Source organism: Tyto alba, unplaced genomic scaffold, assembly GCF_018691265.1.
Source record: "Tyto alba isolate M040663 unplaced genomic scaffold, T.alba_DEE_v4.0 Super-Scaffold_32, whole genome shotgun sequence".
Classification (NCBI taxonomy): Eukaryota; Metazoa; Chordata; class Aves; order Strigiformes; family Tytonidae; genus Tyto; species Tyto alba.
In genome coordinates, this window is record NW_024881307.1 from 9,071,946 (window position 1) to 9,092,611 (window position 20,666).

The window sequence follows — 20,666 nt, forward strand, 5'->3', positions numbered from 1 at the left end:
GGTGATGATGATGATGATGGAGAAGCAGGGCGGCTGGGAAAGGGGCGAGGTGCCGCTGCCGGGACCGGGGGGCGGCGGGAAGGGGACGCTCTGGTCCCGCCGCGCTCAAAGGGAGACGGAGAGGTCGAGCGGGGAGGGTGTGACTAATGCGCCGGGTCACCGGGACGCGGGACCGCATTGTCCCCCGGTTCCAGATGGCCCCCGGAATAAATCACCCCCGGCGGGCGCGGGCTAACCGTGCCAGCGCCGCGGCTCGGGGCTCGCCGCCCGCTCCCCGGGGTTGCTGCGGGCGCCGGCATGCCGAGCATCCTCCCGGCACCCTGGGCGAGGGGGCGAGCTGCGGCCGGGCGGCGGGAGCAAAAAATGAAGCATTTCGGTGTGGGGTGGTGGGGGGGGGGGGTGTTAATCCCCTCTGCTTGCAAGGTCGACGGTGTACATCTGGTCTGAAACACTTGAGTTTCTCGAGGCGTTGGTGAAAAGGGTGCCGAGGCGGCGGGGGGGGCGGGGGGGCATGCCCGGCCCTCCTGTTGCAGCCGGGGTGGCCGCATCCAGCCCCGGAGGAAAACCAGCAGCAGAAAAGCAGGCGGCGCGGGCTGCTTTTTAAGAATTAATTTCCCGTAGTCGGTTAAAGTTGGGAAGAAAGCTGCACTATCTCTGAGTAAATAATAATAATCAAACAAATGCCCCCTCGGGAGAAGTTGCCTTCCATAAAGATGTTAATTAGCGCAGAAGCCGAGCTGTGGAGTCCAGAGGCAGGCTTTGAAAGCGGGATGACTCTGGCGCAAAACGCGCGCCTCTGGTGTGTTTACCATCCGGGGTTTTTCTCTCCCTTCTCTACTGAGCCGTGACGGTTGTAGGGGCTGTTGGGCTCCAACCCAGGACAGGTGGGAACGGGCTGGCTGTGCTAGCCCGGCGTGCCGCCCTTAAAAACCCCTGTGGCCTCGCGTGTGTGCGCAGGCGTCGTGTGTGGCGACAGCAGCGTTTGGGGAAGGGCTCCTCCGCGCTGCCCCGCGGGCTGGCTTCGGGGCCGCCACCGAAAACACCTCTTCTGATTTGGCAGTAACCCCGAAAACAGGCACTGAAACTGGGTTACTCTTCTTACCCCGAGCAGCGCGCATCCCCCGGGGCAAAACGCAGCCCCGGTGCCCTCCCGGGGACCGTGGCGGTGCCGGCGGCTTCTGCCCGCCCTTCGTCACCCGTCCTCCTCTTCAGCCTGGTGCCCGCGGGCCGCGCGCAACGGCCGCCCCACGGAACCCTCCGCGCCGAGCTGAGCCCAGCACCTTAAGCGGGGGCTTAAGTGCCACCGGCTCTAACAGTTCTCAGCCCAAGCGGGGTGGCCTCCATCCGGCGCATCGACGAGGGGACCGGCCCCCGGCGATGCGGAGCAGCAGCGATGGGGGGGGGGGGGGGGCTGCACCCCTCGCCAGCGCTGCAGCCGCCCCCCTGCCCGCTTTCCCGCGGGTGGGGCCGGTCAGGGTGGCTCCCCATGGCTGGGGGGGCTGCCGCCGCCCACGGTTTCAGCCACTGGGCCCGGCGGCTGCTCGGAGCGCTGCCCTCCCCTGACGCTGCTTTTTCATGCGCGCCAGCAGCCCGCGGCCTCCCCCGCAGCTGCAGCCAGCAGCATTGTCCAGGAGGCGGAGGCTGGTAGGGAGCCCTTGACACACGGACAAAAAAACGGCGAAACGGCCCTGAAACCTCCTCGCGGGAGAGCCGACAGCCCTCGGGCTCCGGCTTTGCGCGACCAGGATGTTTCGGGGCCGCCCACCGCCATCCTAAGGCTAGCGAGCGGCGGTTTTCGCACACCTCTTCGGCACGTGCGTCGCCTAAGAGGTTATGTTCAATGCGAAGGCGGAGGGCGGAGCGAGTCTTGTTGAGGACCCCGAATTTGCAGGGCGGGAGGCAGGCGTCGGGGGGTTTTATGGTGGGCGCAAGAGGCGGCGACAGGTTCCGTCGGCCTCCTTCGGTGCGCGCACCCAGAGCCTTCCCGGCGTGCCCTTCTGCGTCCCTTGCTTACGGGTTTCTGATGCGATTGATTATTATCGCTGCAACGGATGGGCAGGGCTGCCTCATTTTTCCAGTCTTGTAAGCCCGCTCCGAGGAGAGACGGGGAAACGACGGCAGCGTGAAGAGGAGGGTGCGGGGAGGGACGGTTCGGTCTGTGCATCCCGACGTCAGCTCCGCGCGCCCGGGGACCGCGCTGCCGCCGCCGGGGCTCGCTCGTCGGGGCCCTGCGGTCTCCCCCTCCCCTGCTGCCGGAGCACCCCCCGGGTCGCCCCAGACCCACCCGCCCGCACGGGGGGTCCGGGCTCGGCGGTGCAGCCACGGGGCCGGCGGGGAGTCGGCAGGATGGCGCACGCGCGCGGGCACGCGGACAGGGGGGGAAAAACTTGAAGTCAAATGTCTGAAAGTCAGATCCCTTTTTAGTATGAATTTGCTGTATCTCATTCTGAGCACTAATTCCAATTTAATTGCAAGTGGCCTGAAGCCTCTTCAATAGGAGTAACAAATGGTTTGATTTTGTAAACTTCATCAGACTGCATTTTAAATGCGACACACTAGCCCGGCTCGAATGCCAATGAAGCACTGAAGTAGCTCTCTGTTTACTAATTATCCGTTTTTACTTCAAGCCACGCTGGCTGGCTTGTCTGATTAAATCGGATTTGTGGGATAGAGAACAGCTAGCAGAGTTTTCTCTATAGTAAACGAGATTGAAACTATGGGCCGCCTGGCTGCACACTGTAAATTATATTTCCTTTTAAAGGGGACGTGTCGCCTTTCTCCTGCCGGCGCACCTCCCGCATCCTAAACTTCCCCGAGACCCGCCCGGCTCCTTCCCGGCGCCGGCGGGAGACCCACGCTGCCTCCCTCGCCCCTCGCCACGCAGGTTGTCATTTTAATTCCTCCTTCGGCAGAGGCAGTGGGCGGGAGCCAGCGCGGCCCTCGACGCCGGGAAGGTTGCGGCATCCCCCACCGCAGCTGGGACGGGGTGGCAAAGCCCCCGAGGGGCGTGCGGTGGGTCTTGCTCGTCTCGGCCTCTCTGGCGATTGCGCTTCCTTGGGCTGGAGCCGCCGGAGGAGCAGGGCGCGCGCCTCCAGGCCCGCGGCTGTCGGGGCTTTCCTCCCTCCGGCAAGCACCCGCCCCCTAAAAAAACACATTTCAGATCCTACAGCAGCCCAAACGGCATCTGAAACCCAACCCGCTCCGACTTCTGCCTCCGAACCCCCACGGCTGTGCCGGCAGCCGCCCCGCCGGTGCTCCGCGGCACCAGCCCGGGCAGGGATGTAGAAAACCGGGAGGGATGGGCGAAGGTGGCTGCCGAACGCGGCGTGACGGGGCCGCGCTTCAACCCTCCCCGGTCGCTAAGACTCTAATTCCGCGGGCTTGACCCACGCCGCCCCCTCCCTCGGTATCTATCTTTGTGCCGGGGGGCTTTTTATATTTTAATTTGCTTTTGAACGTCCTGCAAAATTAATGGCGCGCTCGGGGCCATTGTGCGGTGTACAGTAGAGGGAAGGGCCAGCGGCGCCCGCCGAGAGCCGCCGCGTTTCCCGGGGAATGAATTGCTCGCCCGCCTTCGCTCCTTTTAATTGTTGACAGTAAAAAGCGTTTAAATGCCGCTTAATTTGTAATCATCTTCCCGCAAAAAGGGGAGAAACCATTAAAACGTCAGGGAAATGAATAAATCCGTCTCTCCCTGGTTTGGGGCGGCGGCGTTTCTTTATCGGGGGCGATTTTTCTTCTGATGGCTGAGGGCTGGCTCGGGGCTGCTCCGGCTGGGAGCCCAGGGATGCGCTCGGGGTGGGAGCTCAGGGACTTGCTCCGGCTGGGATCCCGGTGCTGAGCCCCGTGTCGCCCGGTGCTGCCAAATCCCGGCCGCGGCGGGCTCGGCAGTGGCCCTGGCACCCCCTCGTGAGCTTCCCGGCTTTTTCCCCCCTCCCATCCTCTCTTGAGAAGCGGGGCGTCGCTTCACGTGCAGCTTAAAATAAAAAAATAATAACAGACGAGCTGAGCTGCAGTCCCGCAGCGGGACGGCGCCCGGCAGGGCCCCGGCGTGGTGCTGGGCTGTTGGGGACCCCCGTCACCGGCGCCTCGGGGCCGCAAAGGAGCGGAGCCTGCCCTCGGTGCTCCGCGTCGTGCTGCAGGGCGCTGGGCTCGGTGCGGGGCTGCGGGGCCGTCTCCTCCAGCACCCCGCGGGTGCTCTGCTCTTGGGGGGCGGCGAGCGCCCCGTGCCCCCGCAAGCTGGGCCGGTGCGCGGCGACCTCCCCGTTGCGGGTGCCGAGTTATTTACTCCTGCAGTACCTAAAAAAAATTTGAAGATGCCTTTTGCGGGTGCTGGCAAGCAGCGCCCCGCAGGGGGATGCCCAGCACCATCCCCGATGAACGGGCGGGTGCATCCCCCCCGCGTGTGCACGAGGCAGCTCGTCCCCATCCTCGCGGCTGCCAGAGTCGGACCGGTTTTTTTTTTTGGTGGTGTTATTTTTTTTTCTTTTTTTTCCCCGAGCGGGGGCCAATTAGTTTCACAAATGAGGGCCCTACGGTGCCAGGGAGGATTTGTTACGGCCCCGCGCGCCGGCCCGGCGGCATTGTCCTGCCCTCCGCCCCCACGGGAGCCCATTGTCCCCGGCCCCAGCGGGGGCTGCTGGCGGCAGATTTATCGGGGCCGGCGTCCCGCCGGCCGGGGCCTCCGCTCCGCAGCTGGCCGCAGCGCTGGGGGCTCAGCCCCGGGGACCTTTGACCCGTCCTGCTGTCACCGCCGGGGCCGCCGAGGGCCGCGGGGCCGCATACCTCTCGGGATTTGCTTCGCACGGCCCGTTTGGGGCTGGCTGCCTTTTTTTTTTTTTTTTTTTTTTTGTCTTGGGAGCGTTTTGTCCGCAGCTGCGTGGGGGGCGCGTGAGCCTGCACCACCCGCCCCCCTCCCGGGATAAATCCCTGCAGAGGGGAAAAAGGCAGCTCCCGTGCGGGGCCGCCTCTCTTGCTGCTTTTATCCTCGTTTCACTAGGGGCCGGGGGGTTTTTGGGGCCGATTTCGGGACGTTTCTGGGCAGCCTGCTGTGTGCCTCGCCAGGGCTGCGACTGAGCATCCCTCCCGGCAGCTCCGGCGTCCCCGGAGCCACAGAGGGGCCGTGGCGTGCCGCCGTGCCGAGAGGATGCTGCCGAATCGCGGGGGGGGAGCATCCTTCGGTGGCACCTGCCCGTGCCAGGCAGGACCCCGACACCGCTGCAGCGGGTCCTGCTGCCCGCGTTTCCCTGCCTCGTGGTCCCCTCCGGTAACCCCCCCACCCGTGGGTACCCCCGGGGCCGGTTTTGGCAAGTGTGGCAAGCAGCCCCCCCCGGCCCTGCTGTTCCTAAAGGCAGCGCGGATCCGTTGGTTACCTTGAACATCTTGCTGCTGCTAATGAATTGCTAATACAATTTTCTAGATAATTTTATTTCCATAGTCCTCACATTTTAATGTCTCCAAAAAGCGAGCATTTATTTGCTTAATCTCCCTTCATAATACAATTTGCACTGACTCACAGGTTCTGAACAATCAGCTATGCATAAACGAAAACAAATTGTTTAATAACACAAAGGTCTGATATTTTTATTGACAGCGTATAAGGATCTGGGGTTGGGGCTTTTTCCCCCGCTCTTGCCGTTGTGTTGGTGCAGCCAGTTTTATACCTGTGCTTGGTAGGATGGGGTCTGGGTTTGTTTCAGGGCTCAGGGTCGCACGCAGCGCAGGGTTGGGCGCGTCAGCCTCTTGCATCCAACCCCCTGCTCCCTGGGGCGGCTTGGCAGGGGGGTGTTCTTTGGGGTCCCCTTTCCCCCCGGGCACGCTGTGGCCCAAGCTCAGCAGCGCCCCCCCCCCCCCCCCATTGTGCGTGGGGACACACCGACCACCCAACAGCTGCCCAGTGTTTGGGCAGCACAGGGCTCCCAGCTGCCTCCCATGGAACAAACCCCCCCCACCCGCCCCCAGCAGCCGAGGGGTCGGGGTGGCAGGAGCACCCCCGCTGCCGGGTGGGAGCGGGGCCCCCCCACCCCGAGCGCCCGTGGGGTGGGGGTGCCGGGCGGTGCCTAAATCGCCTCTCTCCCTCCCGCAGGGACGGACATGGCCGTTTTCTGCCTGCTGTGCGGGAAGCGGTTCCAGACGCAGAGCGCCCTGCAGCAGCACATGGAGGTGCACGCCGGGGTGCGCAGCTACATCTGCAGCGAGTGCAACCGCACCTTCCCCAGCCACACCGCGCTCAAGAGGCACCTCCGCTCCCACACAGGTACGATGCCTCCGGGACGCGCCGGCCTCTCCCCACTCCATCAAGGGAAAACGGGGGAAGAAAGGGGAAGCGGTCTTAAAAGCGTGGGGGCGGCGGCGCTTGAGGCTGCGCCTGGGTTTGAGAAGCGAAGCGGAAGGGGGAGGAACGGCGCCCGGTAAGTTGAGCCGGTGCGAGGTGGCACGTGGCCGGGGACGTGCGATCGCTCCCGGCTCGCGGGCGGTGGATGCGCGTAGTCGGCCGGTGCTCGGCCCCGATGGGATGAGGGCGACCCGCGCTACGTGTGGCCGCCGGGAAAGCGTGTGCCCCGCCGGGATAAGCCCTCCTCCTCCTCGCTCCTGTTGGGGCGCTCGGGCAGCATCCCGGGGGCGGCGTGCCGGCCGGGCCGAGGCCGGCGGCTGCCTGACCCCCACGCGTGCGCTCGGGCCAGGGGTGCCGGGGCAGGGAACGGGCAGCAACACGCTGACGGCCGGCAGGTGAGTGCCGAGCGCTGGAGCTGTTCGGAGCCGGTGACCCGGGCTGCGGGTCAGGCCGTGCGTGTCCCGCCCCAACCCCGCTGCTTTCGCAGCTCCCGGCTCTGCGGAGACACCGGGACCGTCGGTGCTGTCGGGGCGCTCCGCCGCGCTGCGCGGATCCGTCCCGCAGGGACACGGGGTGCTCGCGGCTCTCCCACGGCCGGAGCGCGCCGGGGGGCCCGGCTCCTCTTCCCACGGCTTCTCCTGGGACCTGGGCACGTGGCAGTGCTGCCTGCCTCGGGCTGCAGAGCCGCTGTCCTCGCCTAGAGGATCAAAATCCGAGGCGATAATTTGGAATTGGGCGCGGGGGGGTGTGAAACGCAGCTCCAACAGGCACCGCCTGCCTGGCCTTGGGAAGGGGGGGGGTCCGAAACGCGCCCGCAGCATCCTCTGGTGCCCAGGCAGCAGCGGCAGGAGGGGGCGAGGGGCCGCGGGTCTCGGCTGCGGCACACGGGGAGAGAGTAAAATATCATTTTAAAGAGGAAGCGAAAGCGCAGGCATGTGAGTATATAACGAGAAGGACAATTTATGCCCAGGCACGAGTGCAGTTTGACACGGGGATAATGAAAAAACGTAGGTCATTGTGGATGACTTAAGCCTTCACAGCTGAAGAAAATGTATGAAATGCGGGGAACATTACACGCTTGGCAGCTCCGCACATCTGCAGCAGGACAAGTGAAATACAGTTCGCCATTCTTTACCATAAACTGTGCTTGTAGGATATGCGGCACAGAGAAATTGTAATTACAGTGACAAGACAAATCAGTAATATTTAAATATTCATGAACAAAGTCTCGGACGATCAATCTATCTTTATTGTCCTTGCCTTCGCGCCTGTAATAAATAAGTAGCTGGAGCCCTCACCTTTCCTTCAAATCATTCTGCCTTTGGTGCCGAACCGGAGTTCATTTATCAGCTGCCCGGTCTGGAGCGCGGGGGGCGCCCGGGGCCGGGTCTGTGCCGGCGATGCCGGGTGCAACACCTGGGAATCGGTGACGGGAGGGTCGCGGCGTCCCCCACCGCAGGCCCGGCACCCCCGGCCCCGGGGCTGGCCGGGGTGCTGCGGGCGCCGGGGGTGGGCGCGGGCGGGGGAGCTGGGTCTGGGGTGGCCACGGAGGCGGCTCTGACCGACCCGCGCGTGTGCTCGCAGGCGACCACCCCTACGAGTGCGAGTTCTGCGGCAGCTGCTTCCGGGACGAGAGCACGCTGAAGGGCCACAAGCGCATCCACACCGGCGAGAAGCCCTACGAGTGCAACGGCTGCGGCAAGAAGTTCAGCCTCAAGCACCAGCTGGAGACCCACTACCGGGTCCACACAGGTAGGCGCGGGGGGGCAGGGGGGGCAGGCTCCGGTGAGGCCGGCGGTGCCGCGGCGTTTGCCGGCGGTAAGGAGCTGTCGGGCGTGCCGGCGCGTAGCTGCTGTACAAAAGGGGATCAATAGTCAGATCGGTTTTGCTGTTCATTACTCGGCTCTCGGCCGCGCCCGCCGCGGCAGCGTCGATGCCGGGCAGTTAATTACCGCCCGGAGGCCCCCGCTGACGGCCCCGTCTCCCCGTCTCCCGCAGGCGAGAAGCCCTTCGAGTGCAAGCTGTGCCACCAGCGCTCCCGGGACTACTCGGCCATGATCAAACACCTTCGGACCCACAACGGCGCTTCCCCCTACCAGTGCACCATTTGCCTGGAGTACTGCCCCAGCCTCTCCGCCATGCAGAAGCACATGAAGGGCCACAAGCCGGAGGAGATCCCCACCGACTGGCGGATAGAGAAGACCTACCTCTACCTCTGCTACGTCTGAGGGAGGAGGCGCAGGGGCGGCGGGGCTGAGTGGCGGAGGAGGACTGGGCAAAAAAAAAAACACCAAACCCGCAGCGTCCACAGCCTTGTTTGTTTTCGGTTCTCGTTCGTTGCTTCTCGCCGGAAGGATCCTGCGGCTCGCGCCGGGGCAGGGGGGGACGCACCGGCCCCCTTCCCCGCGCCCCCCTCCCCGGCCGCTCGTGCACCCGGGCAGCTTTTCCCCCCCCTCCCCGGCCGGCCCTTCCGTTCCTCCATCACCACTGGTGCTGGCCGGGCAGACGGGACGGCAGAGGAACGGCGCGCTGCCCCGAGAGCACGCGTCCAGCCGGTGCTTTGGTGAGGCTCGCGTTTCGGGTGTCCTCCGTCACCGCGGAGGAGCCTGGGCTGGCTCGGCCCCCGTTTCGGGAGGGCTCCCGGGCTGCGAGAGCATCCCTGGGGGGACCGCAGCCCGGATGGAGAAGGGTGTTTGGGGTAGGGATCCGGGTGCGAGCCGAGCCGGGCTGCCTCGCGGCGCTGCCCGGGCTCCGGGCGGGCACGAGGGGTGCCCGGAGGCTGCTGCCCTCCCCCCGACCAAAGACCTCTCTATGCATTTCCCCTTCCTCCCCCGCCTTCCCGGGGGGCCGGTTTGGCGATGCGCGGTCGATGCCGGTGCCGGCGTGGGTGCCGCCGGTGCGCGGCATCGCTCCGGACGAGGGATGCGCTGTTTTTCTGCTCATTTGGGGTGCCTGGAAGGTGCCGAGCGTGGTTTTTTGCCCAGCCCTCAGCTGCAGGAGCCCGCGTGGGAGGGGTGCCCGGTGGCAGGCGGCTCCGCTCGCCGCTTTTTTTGCTTTTTGTTCGGTTTTTCTGAACTTTCTTTTGGAATATTTCCGCATTTAGCACATTTTACTTGAAATTACCTCGTTTTTTTGTGACCTCATGAGCTTTTATTGATTTGGGGGGGACGGGGGGCGGCGTGGTCGGGAAGGCGCGAGCTGCGTGCCCGGCGCTGGTGGCGGAGGAGCGGCACGGCGGCAGCGTCCCCGCCGGCCTCCCGTTGTGCATTATCCTTACCAAAACTGGTATTTTTTGCCCGGCCCCACGGGGCCGGGGGCCTCAGTTCTGAAGCTACCTCTTGTGTTCGTTTTTGTTGTGTTTCTCCTTTGCGGTTGCGGAAGCGGGCCCTGCGGTTTTCCGTCCCCCGCGGCGCTTGCGGCCGTGGCTTTATCTTTTTTTGTCATTTTGCTGCGTTTGGGTGAAAAGAGGGGGGGGAAAGAGCCGGGGGGAACGGAGGGATGCCGACGGCCCCTCTTGCTTTGGGGTGCCCGTCCCACCTCTCCCGGCGCCGAGCAGGGATGCGGCTGCGGGAGCAGCATCCTCCCTCGCACCCCGGTCCGGCTTTGCACGCGCGTGTGCCTCCGCGTGCGGGACCTTCGCTGCTCCGCGCAGGGTGGACGCCGCTGCTGTACAATCCGGGATGTGACTGTGGAGAACGGCTTGTTTAATTGTTGTGCCTAAGGAAAACGTATTAAAAAAGCAAAAACAAAAAAAAAAAAAAAAAAAAAACAAAAACAAAAACAAAAAAAAAAAAAAAAGGAAAAAAAAAAATTATAGCACCACCCCCCCACCCCCCCCGCCCAGTTCTTTGACACAGAAAGTTGCTGCAATTTCTGGCGCGCGCGCGGTAGCTCCCGAGCCCGCAGCCGAGCTCATGTGGCTTTTTTTGCTTTAACCCCCCTCCCACCCCGCCACCCCTCCCGGCTGCGACGGCGTCGGTGCCGGCGCGATGCCGCGGCGCTCGCCGCCCCTCCATATATATATAAGTATATATATGTGTATGATAGCAGTGAGGACCAAGCGCCCCGCAGGGCCCCGCGGCCCCGGGCTCCCCCCCCCGCCTTGTCGTCGGTGTCGTGCGCGCCCGCCTGCCCGTCCCGTTGCTCTGTGTTGCCGCTCGTGGTTCGGGTCCGTCGCTGTCCTCGTTCCGTCTACCTCAGCACCTCTCTGAGCCCGGGCGCAGAAGGTGCCCAAGTTCCCCTTTGGTTTTCTCAGAGTATCTATCGGCTCCTATTTTTTGTACGACTTTCCCCCTCTCTCCCCTCGCCGTTCGCTCCCTTGCGGTTGTGCTTGCGAGTCCTCTCTGTCCTCTAGCCACAGATGCCGTTAGCTAAAAGTTTCCTGAAAAATAAAAAATAAATAAAAAAAAAACATTAAAAAACAAAACAAAACAACAAAAAAAAAAAAAAAAAAAAAAACCAACCCAGTTGTGGTGTCTCCTAGTTGCAGCTCTCCGCATCTGCCTTCGTCCTGTGTAGATTCAGATGCATTTCTTTGTAAGACTTCAGTGTTTCTGACAGAGGAAAAAAAAGATTGAAAAAAAAAAAAAAAAAAAAAAAGAAGAAGAATATACTGCTGCAGGTTTTTTTCTCTCCATGTGTCACTAAGTGAAGTTCGTGCCTTCTATAGCAAAGAGAATATTTTTTACATCCTACTAACGGTAGATTTTTTTGTAGTGAACATTTTTTGTATTTTTATTTATAAGTCTCATAAGGAAAATAGCAATGTTCAGTTGTATACCTTGAATCTGCAGTTAGAAAACAAAAAAAAAAAAAAAAAACAACCAATAAAGTTAATTCCGTTGTCTCGGCCTGCCGTCTCCTGTTCCTGTGCCCGTGCCTGCTGGGAGGAGGAGGAGGAGGAGGAAGGATGCGTCCCACTGGCTGGGGGCGAGCCACGGGGGGACCCACGGTGGTGAGTTTGGGGTTGCCCACCCGGCTCCCCCCGGGGCCGTGCCGGGGGGGCCCATCCCCAAAGCAGCAGCCCTGACGGGTGGGGGGTGCCCCCGGGGTGCCGATGCGCCCCGTCGCTGCCTGCGCAGCTCACCGGGGAGCGTGGCGGGTTTGCCTCAATGAAAGTGAACTCGTTCATTTAAACCTGACTGCAGAGTAGTCTGGCCCCCCGCTGCGTTAATTATCCTGTAGTTCTCGACTGATTGCTGTACACTAAGCTTAAGCCCTCCTTTATTTATTTACTGACTACATTAACAGCAGCGCCTGCACTCCTTTTGTGCTGCGGCAAACTGTACGGCGAGGCCAGGCGGGTGCTGCCGGCGTCGCCCGGCCGTGCCCGTGCCCCACGGGTGCTGCCCGCCACCCACGGGTGCTGCCCGCCGCCCGCCTGGGCGTCCCGGCGCAGCGAGACCCTCGTGGGAGCCGCCGGAGGCAAAGCATCGCTCGTTTGCTCCCAGGGGTGGACGACGCGTGCCAGGCCGCTGCGGAGGCCGGGCTCGTCCCGTGGCCCCGGTGGGTTTGGGGGGCTGCGCGCCCACCCCGAGGTCCCGCTCCTGGTCACTGCCTCCCAGAGCCCCCCCCCCCCCAAGCCCAGCTCTTCCAGGGAGGCTTTGGGCAAGCCGGGGAGAACGGTGGTCCCGGGTCGGGCACGCAGAGGCGGTCCTGCCGCGAGCGCCCTGCCGGCTGCAGCACCCCCGGGAGAAGGGGGGTGACACCCCTCCCCGGCGTTTGGCCCGGGACAAAGGCGCTACTACAATAACGGGGAAATTGTCGTAGGACCGGGCCTTTGTCTGCACACTCGCGCAGCAGCTGGGAGCGATTATGCTGCAACAATGTTCTGTTCCATCAACATTATGTCCTCATTAAACCTTTATTAGGAGATTAGATTCAGATTTATTGATTTTATTTTTTTTTTTTAAAGAGGAAAATCCAGGATCCTCTCGGAAAGATGCCTGGAACTTTTCCCCCGCGTGCAGCGCTTCCCAAAGCAGCGAGAGGGCCAAGGGAGAACCTGGATCTTTCCTCCAGCGTGGGCAGCCTCCTCTCCCAAGGGGAAAGGAGCGCTGAGCGGCACGAGGGGGTTAGGCTGGGTGCGGGACGGCTGCCTAGTGCAGGGGAGGATGAGGACCGAGCGGCCACGCGGCCACCAGCGTGGTCCTCGGGACGTGCTGGCACAGGTGAGCATCTCACGGTGGTGGGTCCCCGAGGGCAGGAGAGGGATGGCAAGGCTGGCTCGGGGGTCCCGCCGCCTCGTCCCCTCCGCAGGCGGGCGCGGGCCGGGCGGCGTCGCACACCCGGGTCAATGGGCCCATTGGATTTGTCTGTCGGAGCGTTTGATGTTACACGAAGGCGGCTCATTCCAGAGGGTGTTAATTGCCCGCTGCAGTGATCAGGTCTGTAGCACCATCGATCTCGGCAGGATCAATGGGCTGATTTAGTGTCTCACGAACTCTTTAACTGGACACCTCATCAATAGGCAGCCACTTACAGACCGTCAGCGCATTAGCGCGGGCCAGCGCGGCCGGAGCCCGCTCCACCCGTACTCAGCCCCCCTGTCACTCAGTGGGGAGTTTTCCTGCAGGTGACGGCTCGGGGACAGGGAGCGGGACCCTTGGGCCGGGGTGAGCAGAGGGAGAGCCGGGCGCCGCCAGCCCACCTCTCCCCCTCTGCCTGCAGCCTCACTCTACGCAGAGATGCTCCCAGGGCACGCGATGGGCCCTCCCATCATCATCTCCCGTCATCATCTCCCATCATCATCATCGCCCATCATCATCATCGCCCATGCTTTCGAGGACGGTGCCCGCGCTGGTTGCTCAGGTACGTGACCGGCATGACGAGCGCGCTGTACCTTGACAGTGTCTCGGGTGAGCACGGCGGGACCGGGGACCACCCCAGAAACACCATCAGTGTTTCTTGTCACCCCCAGCTCTGAAACAAGAGCAGGTACCGCGTTGGGCAGGGCTGCTCCCTGCGGTCTGGGCTCAGCTGCCACCTTGGGGATGCAGCCAGTGGTTCCTGCCTCCCCGCTGAGCCCCCTGCCCCTGCCCCGGCAGGGTGGGGCGCGAGGGAGGGGGGGGATTCGCCACACGGCAGCAGCCATCGGTGACCCCGCGGGTCTCTTCCGCCACCGCGGGCTCACAGAGCCGGTCCCGTTTGCACCCCGGTTCATTTGCCACTGGCCGGCACCGGTTCTCTCCCAGTTCACCGCTGGGCTGGGGTGGGATGGGGATGACAAAGACACACGTGGAGCCTGACGAGCAGGGGGAGTAACGGGCGAGGGGACACGGGCACGTGGCCCCCAGTGCTTCCTGCACGGAGGTGGGGGCTTCCCCAGAGCAAGCGAGGTGAGGGGTATGGGAACCCCCTGGGATTAGCAGAGACCCCCCCTGGGGCTAGTGGGGACCCTTCAGGGTTAGGGGGTCTCCCCGGGATTGTTGGGGACTCCCCGTGGTTAGAGGGGACCCCCCCAGAGTTAGGGGGTCCCCCCGGGATTGTTGGGGACCCTCCGGAGTTAGGGGGTCCCCCCCGGGGTTATGGGGGACCCCCCGGGGCCGGCGGGACCCCCGGGCGGGCGGCGGTGGCGGGGCCGCTGTCCGCGGTGCTGAAGCGGCGGCCGGCGCCGCGCCGGGCCGGGGGCGCTGCCGGGGGCGGGGCGGGGGGGGACGCACATGGCTCCGGGCTCGGGCGAGGTTCGCCGGGGCTTGGGGGGTTCCTCCTCCTCCGCTCCGCCTTCACGCTCGGGTGTTGCTGCCCCGGAGCTGGCGGGAAGGAGGAGGATGCGCCAGGCTGGGTCAGCAAACACCGGCGAGCCCCTGGAGCCAGGCAGAGCCGCAGGGCCCCCCCCGCCCCGGGCTGCGGGCGCCGCTCAGGCATCCCGCCACACCGACCAGAGGGTGCCCAGCGTGATGCCGTAGGCCAGGACTGCCGCCAAGTACGCCCGGAAGAGCAGGACGTCCAACACGTAGCCCACTTGCAGCCACTCGCGGGCGACGTCGCGAAACTCCTCGCGTTTCTCCAGGAGCCGGCGGACGGCGGTGATCTCGCGCAGGACGCCGTGCGTCAGCGGGGAGCCCTCCGCCGGGCCCGCAAAGGCCGCCGTGGGCCTCGCGCCCTCCGCCGCCTCACACTCGCGGGCGTCCTCACAGCCGTAGTGGTTCAGCTTGGCTGCAGGATCGAGAAAGACAAACGGGAAAAAAACCTCTTTGGGCAGAGAGCCCGGATTTCTGCAGGTGAGCTGGGCGTGCGGAGCGCCAGGCAAACAAGGGTTACGTAGCCAGCCTAGTGCCCTTCAGTTCCCATGGGCCCTCCCCGTGCAGCCTTTACCTGTGCTGTCGTTGTTCTCCACCTGCCCGGCGATGTCCGAGCCCTGCGTCGTGCTTTGGGTGAATTTCTTCCTGTCCCGGATGCAGAGCAGGACGGTGGCTCGTTCCAGCAACAGGCGCTTCACCCACGCGGGGACGTGGGGCTGCAGGTCTTGCTTGTGCACCAGGCACACGATCAGGATGGTCTCCGTCAGGCTGATGACGAGCAGTGCCATGCACACCACGAAGTAGATGCCTGCGAAGGCGTCAGCGAGGTGAGTGGCCCGCCGAGGCTGACGCACAGCGCGTGGTCCTGAGCGGGTCCTCCCTGCCCACCTTTCTAGGGGACCTGCGCTCCCTGTGCAGAGCAGCGGCTCCTGCTGCTCCAGGCCTAGGGCTGCCGCACCGGTCAGCTTGGCTGGCGGTGCCGCCGTACCTATCAAGGGGGTGCCGACGGCAGTAGCCGGTAGCGTGTCAGATACAATGATGAGGAAAACCGAGTAGCCCAGCAGGAGGGTGATCTTGAAGGAGACTCTCTCGCCACTGTTGGGAGGCAGGTAGAAGCCCACAATGTCCATCACCATCAGGAAGATGCTGGGGAGGAGCAGGTTGACGGTGTAGAAGAGGGGGCGTCTCCGGATGACGACCTGCAAAGCAGAGAGACATGCAAAGCCCAGCGAAGGGCTGAAACCAGGGCTTGAGCTGGTGCAGCTCTCCGCCGATGTGGAGGAGGATGGCGAGTTGTACTAAGGTGAGCCAGAGAAAAGGGCTCAGCACTGGGAGCCTCCTGCCCTCAGGCAGGAGCACCGCAGCACAGAGCACCGGGGTGGTCAGGCAACAGGGACCGGGACAAGACCCCTCCCTAGCCACCCCATCCCCAAGAGGCGTGGTGGCCGAAGACCCTTACGTAGAACTTCATCTCAGCGTAGCTGTCACTGCTCTTGACGCTGAACTCCTGGAAGTGGCTGAGGACATAGAGCAGCTCCCACTCGCCCTGGTTCATGAAGACGCTCCGGTCGAACTTGACCAGCTCCGGCTGCCGCCACAGCGAGAGGTTGATGTCGCGGACTGGGGGGCGGAGGAGAGGGTGAGGACCAGGGGTGCCCGGCCCGAAGCGCGGGCAGCTGCCTGCAAATCCACGCCGGGCTGGGTGCCTGCCCTGCCCGCACGCATCCCCGGTCCGCTGGGGCCATCTAGAGGGGTGAGCCGCCTTCTGCACGGAGCTCCAGCCCCGCAGAGGTCCCGCCCGCTCCCCCCGACCCCCCCCGGCCGTGGGGGTCTCGGCACTCACTGTGGTGCAGCCAGCTGGTGAAGGTGAGCGAGCAGTTCTGGACATCGAAGGGGAAGTTGTAGATGTCCAGGCTGCAGGCGGTCATCACCTGGATGGGTTTGAGGTTCTGCACCTCCCCGTGGTGGCCAACGTAGACGTAGGGGACGTGGGGGGACTTTCCGACATCCACGCTGGGGGGCACGAAGGACAGAGACCAGGGCTGGGGAGCGCTCTGGGCAGGGACTCCTCCAGCCGGCCAAGCTGCGTTTGGGAGGGGAACTGCCCGAGGACTGGGGGTTTTCCCCCCCGATCTTTTTTAGCAATACCCGTGCAGGCATTGCCTGCCTGGCACCACCTGGGCGTCACCCTCTCCCAGCCCAAGGAGCGTCCGTGTCCTTGCCCGAGGGCTCTGGGAACACCTTAAATCCCCACGGAGTGGGAAGGAGGCCGGCTGGCTTTGCGGGAAGGGCCGGCAGCTCTGCAGCTGCCCTCGCATTGTGCTGCCTTCACAAAGCCTTTCTCCAGATATCTGGATCCCACCCCCGGCACGGCGTGGGTAATTACCAGCGGTTGCGGTTAGCCAGCATTGGAAATGGCCCAAGTGCCGAGCCGTTCCCCATCTGCAGCTCGCCCGATGCGGGGAGGCTGCCAGCTCTGTGCCAGGAATACAAAGCACGGGGCGGCACACGCCCGCGGTGGGCGAGGGGGACCCAGCCCCGGGTCCTCTCCCTCCCGGACTTTGGCTCCACTCACAACTCGTTGATGAGGATGTCGGGCACCCAGATGCTCTCCACAGGGAGGGAGATGTGCGTCAGGTTGTCGAAGTGCGCCGGGTCCCACCTGAGGAACTCATCCATCCAGTGCTGGGGACAAGGGAGAGGGGGCTTGGAGGGTGAGGCCCCTTCCACCCCACCGGGACCCACATCTCAGCACCCTGCCATGGGAACCGATCGTCGCTGCCATCCACGGGAGGGAGGAAAGGCTCGTCCTCCAGCTATCACACCCCGCAACGGTGTGAAGCATGGAGCCCGAAAGGTTCGTACCCCACAGAGATCTCGTCATCCCCTGGGATGGGTTGGACCTTGCTGGGGGAAACCTGTGTTTGCAGGGGCGCTCGGCCCCACGGGAGGGGCCTGGCATGGGAGGGGTAACGTTTCACACTCTCATCTGCTCACCTGCCTGTACCAGATGTAGGTGGTCAGCACCTGATTCTTCTCGTCCTGCGGGAAGAAGAGGACACGGTGTCGGCGCGGGGGGTGCTGGTGCTTGGGAAGATGGGCAGAGCGTGCCGGGGGGATGCTGCGCAGCGGGTATCGGTCCCCTCGCTGTGGGCGCCCAGGAGCCGCCCGCGCCGAAGGCGGCTGCCCCCCCCGCCCCACGTGGGACGGGAGCAGAGGACTCACCACGCTGAGGATGGCGTAGACCATGAGGTCGATGGCCACGTTGGTGGTCGTTCGCCAGTCCCGCACGGGCCGGGTGCCCTTCTGGTAGTGGGCCAGCAGGTAGTGGGCCAGCCGGCGCAGCGCAGGCTCGGCAGGATCTGGTGTCCGGTGGGTACCTGCTGGCAGAGGGAGGGAGGGAGGGAAGGAGGGGTGGAGGGGTGGAGGGCTGCTTGCACCAGCGCAGCGGTCGCCCTGCCCGGGGGTGTGCCACAAACCGTGGGATGCTGCTGGCTGCCACCCCTCGCTTACTGGTTGGGGTTTGCCACCAAAGTCGAGCAGAAGCGTCCTGGCGGGAAACCAGCCCGCCTGCCAGAACCGTCCCCTAACGTTTTAGCAATATCTTCTGCTGTGCAGGTGGGCAGGGCTGGGACCTTCCCCCGGCCTTGCCTCCTTCCGCCTCTCCCGGGCAGATGCCAGGAGAGCGGCAGCGGGGGACCACGAGGGACTGGCTGCCCCCCAGATAAGCTTCCCACCGCTCACCACTTCCAGGAGCATTTCTTCTTTGCGATGCAGGTGGAGGCAGCGAAGGTTAGAGATGAACTGGGATGCTAAATTCGTTTATTAGGCATCTTGGTATTTATCAGGTATCTTGGTGTTTGTTTCCCGTGGAAACGATCCCTCGGCTGGTGCTGGCAGCATTAATCGCAGAGCAAATTGCTCGCAGCACCTGCATCCTCGCTGCAAGGCAGCCGGCAGCGCCGCAGCCGAGCCGGGGTGGCAGAGCAGCGCTCGTGGCTTTGCTCTGCAGCACGCCCGGACCCCGAGTCCAATTCCCGCCTAATGAAAGGGAGTAATTGGAATAGATCTGCGGGAACTTGGGAAAAGCTGCTGGGAAGGGAACTTTAATCTGTCTTTTAAGGTAAAAAAAAAAACCCAACCAGCCGTCTCAGCCCCTCCAGAGTTGCACGCGATCGGTAATGCCGGGGAGCCGGCCGGGCGCACGACCCTCGCCCAGGCAGGCAGGCACCCGCGGAGCCGGTGAGGGGGGGCGGGAGGCGGCAATTAGGGAGAGGGGAAGAAAAGAGGCGCTGCCGTCATTGCGGCTGGGGCCAAGCGGCCTCCTCCGCTGCCATGGCGGGCAGCAGGATCGTGCCCGTGCTCCCCCTCGCACCCACAGCACCGAGCTCTGGGTCGGGACGTTCTGGCAGCGGGGAAACGGCTTCGCGGGAGGGGCACTGGGCTGGGTTCACCCCGGCTGCACCGTGCTGGTCCGCGCGGCCCCAGACCTGGGCCAGCAAGTCGCCTGGCGCAAGCTGGCACACGGCGAGTGCGTGGGCACGGACCTTTTTCCTTCCTCCTGAGGCAAGAGGCTCGTTGCCCCCGGTTCCTTTGCTGGTAGCTCTGCCCAGCTAACTGCGGGAGAAGGTCTGGGAGTCGGACCGATGCCCCGATGGGAGCGGTATCTGACCGCTCCACAAACCCCAGTTACAGACCTGCTCAAATTTCTGAGCTGCCCGGGTGCAAAACAGCAGGGTGATTTTTTTTCTACTATTATTTCCCAGGAAGGTTAAACGAGAAAATAATAATGATAGCCGGTGAACGTTCCGGCAGTCAGTTTTGCGCCGAGCGGAGCTGAGATGACAAGCCCCAGGCGCAGCATCGCTTCTGCGTGCTGTCGTGCCCAAAACCCAGCTCGGCGTTGCAGGGGATGAAACATTATATGAGAGAAATGTCATTATTGGGTGGAGGGCTCGGGCAGCAGCTCCCAGGCAGAGGGAAGCAGGCACGCGATCACCCTCTTTCTGTCTCTACATCCTCAGGGCTCGGACCCCGCACACTGCCAGAGTGCTTCGAAGCCCCGCACGGATGAGCCGCCAGCGCAGAGCTGGGTTCAAACGCCACGTTACCTCGCTGCGGGCATTCAGCCCCTGATCCTCACGCAGGCAGCCCCTCCGGGCTCTCGCACCGGAGCTTTCCCGCACTCGGGCTTCTCCCAGGTACGTCGCTTTTCAAGAGCATCAACGTCTGACTAAAAAGCAGCCTTTGCATGCCGTGCAGCGCTGCTCGGGCTTTGGGAAGGAGACGCACTGTGCCTCTGGGTGCCGGGAGTGCCCCGCTCTCCCGCCCTGCCCGCGGGTCCCTCGCCTTACCTTGGCTCTGCAGAGTCGAGGTGAGAGGCAGCAGGGCCAGAAGCACCCCGAGAGCGGCGGGGGTCATGGCTCTTGTGCTGCCGGCTCCCCAGCCTGCCGGCTGTGCGGAGGAGTGAACCCGAGCAGGGAGGCAGGCAGCGCTCCTTGCTGGCTTTCCCCCCGCCGTCGGGTTTTTGAGAACGCCCAATTAATCTCGCGATCAGCCTCTCCCGCCGCATCAAGTTTCAGGCTGGGAGGATGTGAGAGGAGCCCACCCAGCCCCCCGCCCCCCACCACCCCGCCAGCTCCCTTGGGGCTCCCCCATCCCCTGCCCAGGCACCTGGCCATGGAAAAGCAGGGGGTTTTTTTGGGGGTGCAAGCATTGTGCCTGCGTGCAGCAGGAGCAGAGGGCACAGTGCAGGGGAGAGGGTGCTGCAGGCGCCAGGCTGCACCAGGAGATCCTCAGCGGCTGGAAAGTCGGGGGGGAACCCTCCGAGATGGGGTGGGGTGTCCTGGGGGGTTACAGAGAGCCACAGCACTGGCATGGGGTGGGGTTCCATTGGCGGGGGAACGGGGGGTTCTGGGGGGACCGGGCTTCCCTTCACGCCCAGCAGCAGGGTGGATCCGTCTGCGGCAGGTTGTGGGCAGCAGGAGCTGCGTGCCGGCCCTGCGCAGCCCTGCCCGGGGGGCAGCAGGCCTCCCCCAGCCTGCACCCAGAGGAGGGTCTGTTTTCATCGCGGCAATTTGCGTTCGCGTGCAAATTCCAGCAAAGGGGAGCGCTTCTTACCAGTTTCGCTTATCCCCAAATATTCAATACCTTTGGGCAAACAAGACCATACGTGAAGGTTGGTCTCGTACGATTGAGAACAAAAACGTGTTCAGCCCTTGAGTGCGCACCTGCACCCTGCTCGGGCTGCAGCAGCCTCCCCTCCACGGCAGAGCGTTGTGTCCTTCGGGCCAGGCAATGTCCCTCTGCCTGGCAGGGGAGCCGCACCCCGACCCCCTGTCCCTATAATCCTCTACATTTGTGTAGGTTCGTCTGCGTTTCTGTGTGTTGTAGGCGCCCGTGCCCCCAGGAAGCTGCCAACTGCTGGAAGTGCTCGGGAAGCGGCGGGCAGAGACCGGAGCCTGCGGCAGCGGCGCAGAGCAAATCGCATCAGATGGCAGCGTGGAGTCACTTAAACGAGATAAGAATTAGTGCGCGGCCCTGATGAACTCCCCCTCGGCTGCCAACAGCAGTGTCAGGGAGAGAGCGAG

The 20,666-nt window shown here is 63.8% G+C and overlaps 2 protein-coding genes across 4 annotated transcripts in view; one reads left to right on the forward strand and one right to left on the reverse strand.

The window, feature by feature from the left end:
* The window catches only part of ZBTB16 (zinc finger and BTB domain containing 16), a 57,869-nt gene extending 46,684 nt beyond the window's left edge, over positions 1-11,185 (forward strand). For both annotated transcript variants that reach the window (XM_042800394.1, XM_042800395.1), the window contains exons 5-7: positions 6,086-6,256; positions 7,919-8,086; positions 8,333-11,185. In XM_042800394.1, the coding sequence (XP_042656328.1) occupies positions 6,086-6,256; positions 7,919-8,086; positions 8,333-8,562 (569 nt within the window). In that variant the 3' untranslated portion in view covers positions 8,563-11,185. The remainder of the gene's footprint in view (positions 1-6,085; positions 6,257-7,918; positions 8,087-8,332) is intronic.
* A 2,739-nt stretch (positions 11,186-13,924) lies between these two features.
* LOC116962181 (5-hydroxytryptamine receptor 3A-like) lies at positions 13,925-19,559 on the reverse strand. Of its 2 annotated transcripts, none has more exons than XM_042800559.1 (9): positions 19,431-19,559; positions 17,302-17,456; positions 17,074-17,118; positions 16,652-16,761; positions 15,920-16,089; positions 15,536-15,696; positions 15,065-15,275; positions 14,651-14,884; positions 13,925-14,491 (listed from the first exon to the last, which is right to left on the reverse strand). In XM_042800559.1, exons 1-9 carry the CDS (start codon positions 19,495-19,497, stop codon positions 14,193-14,195), a joined length of 1,452 nt encoding a protein of 483 aa, XP_042656493.1. In that variant the 5' UTR covers positions 19,498-19,559; the 3' UTR covers positions 13,925-14,192. The 2 variants fall into 2 exon arrangements, with proteins under 2 accessions (XP_042656493.1, XP_042656492.1); XM_042800558.1 differs by having other exon boundaries at positions 17,302-17,459.
* Positions 19,560-20,666: the final 1,107 nt, after the last annotated feature.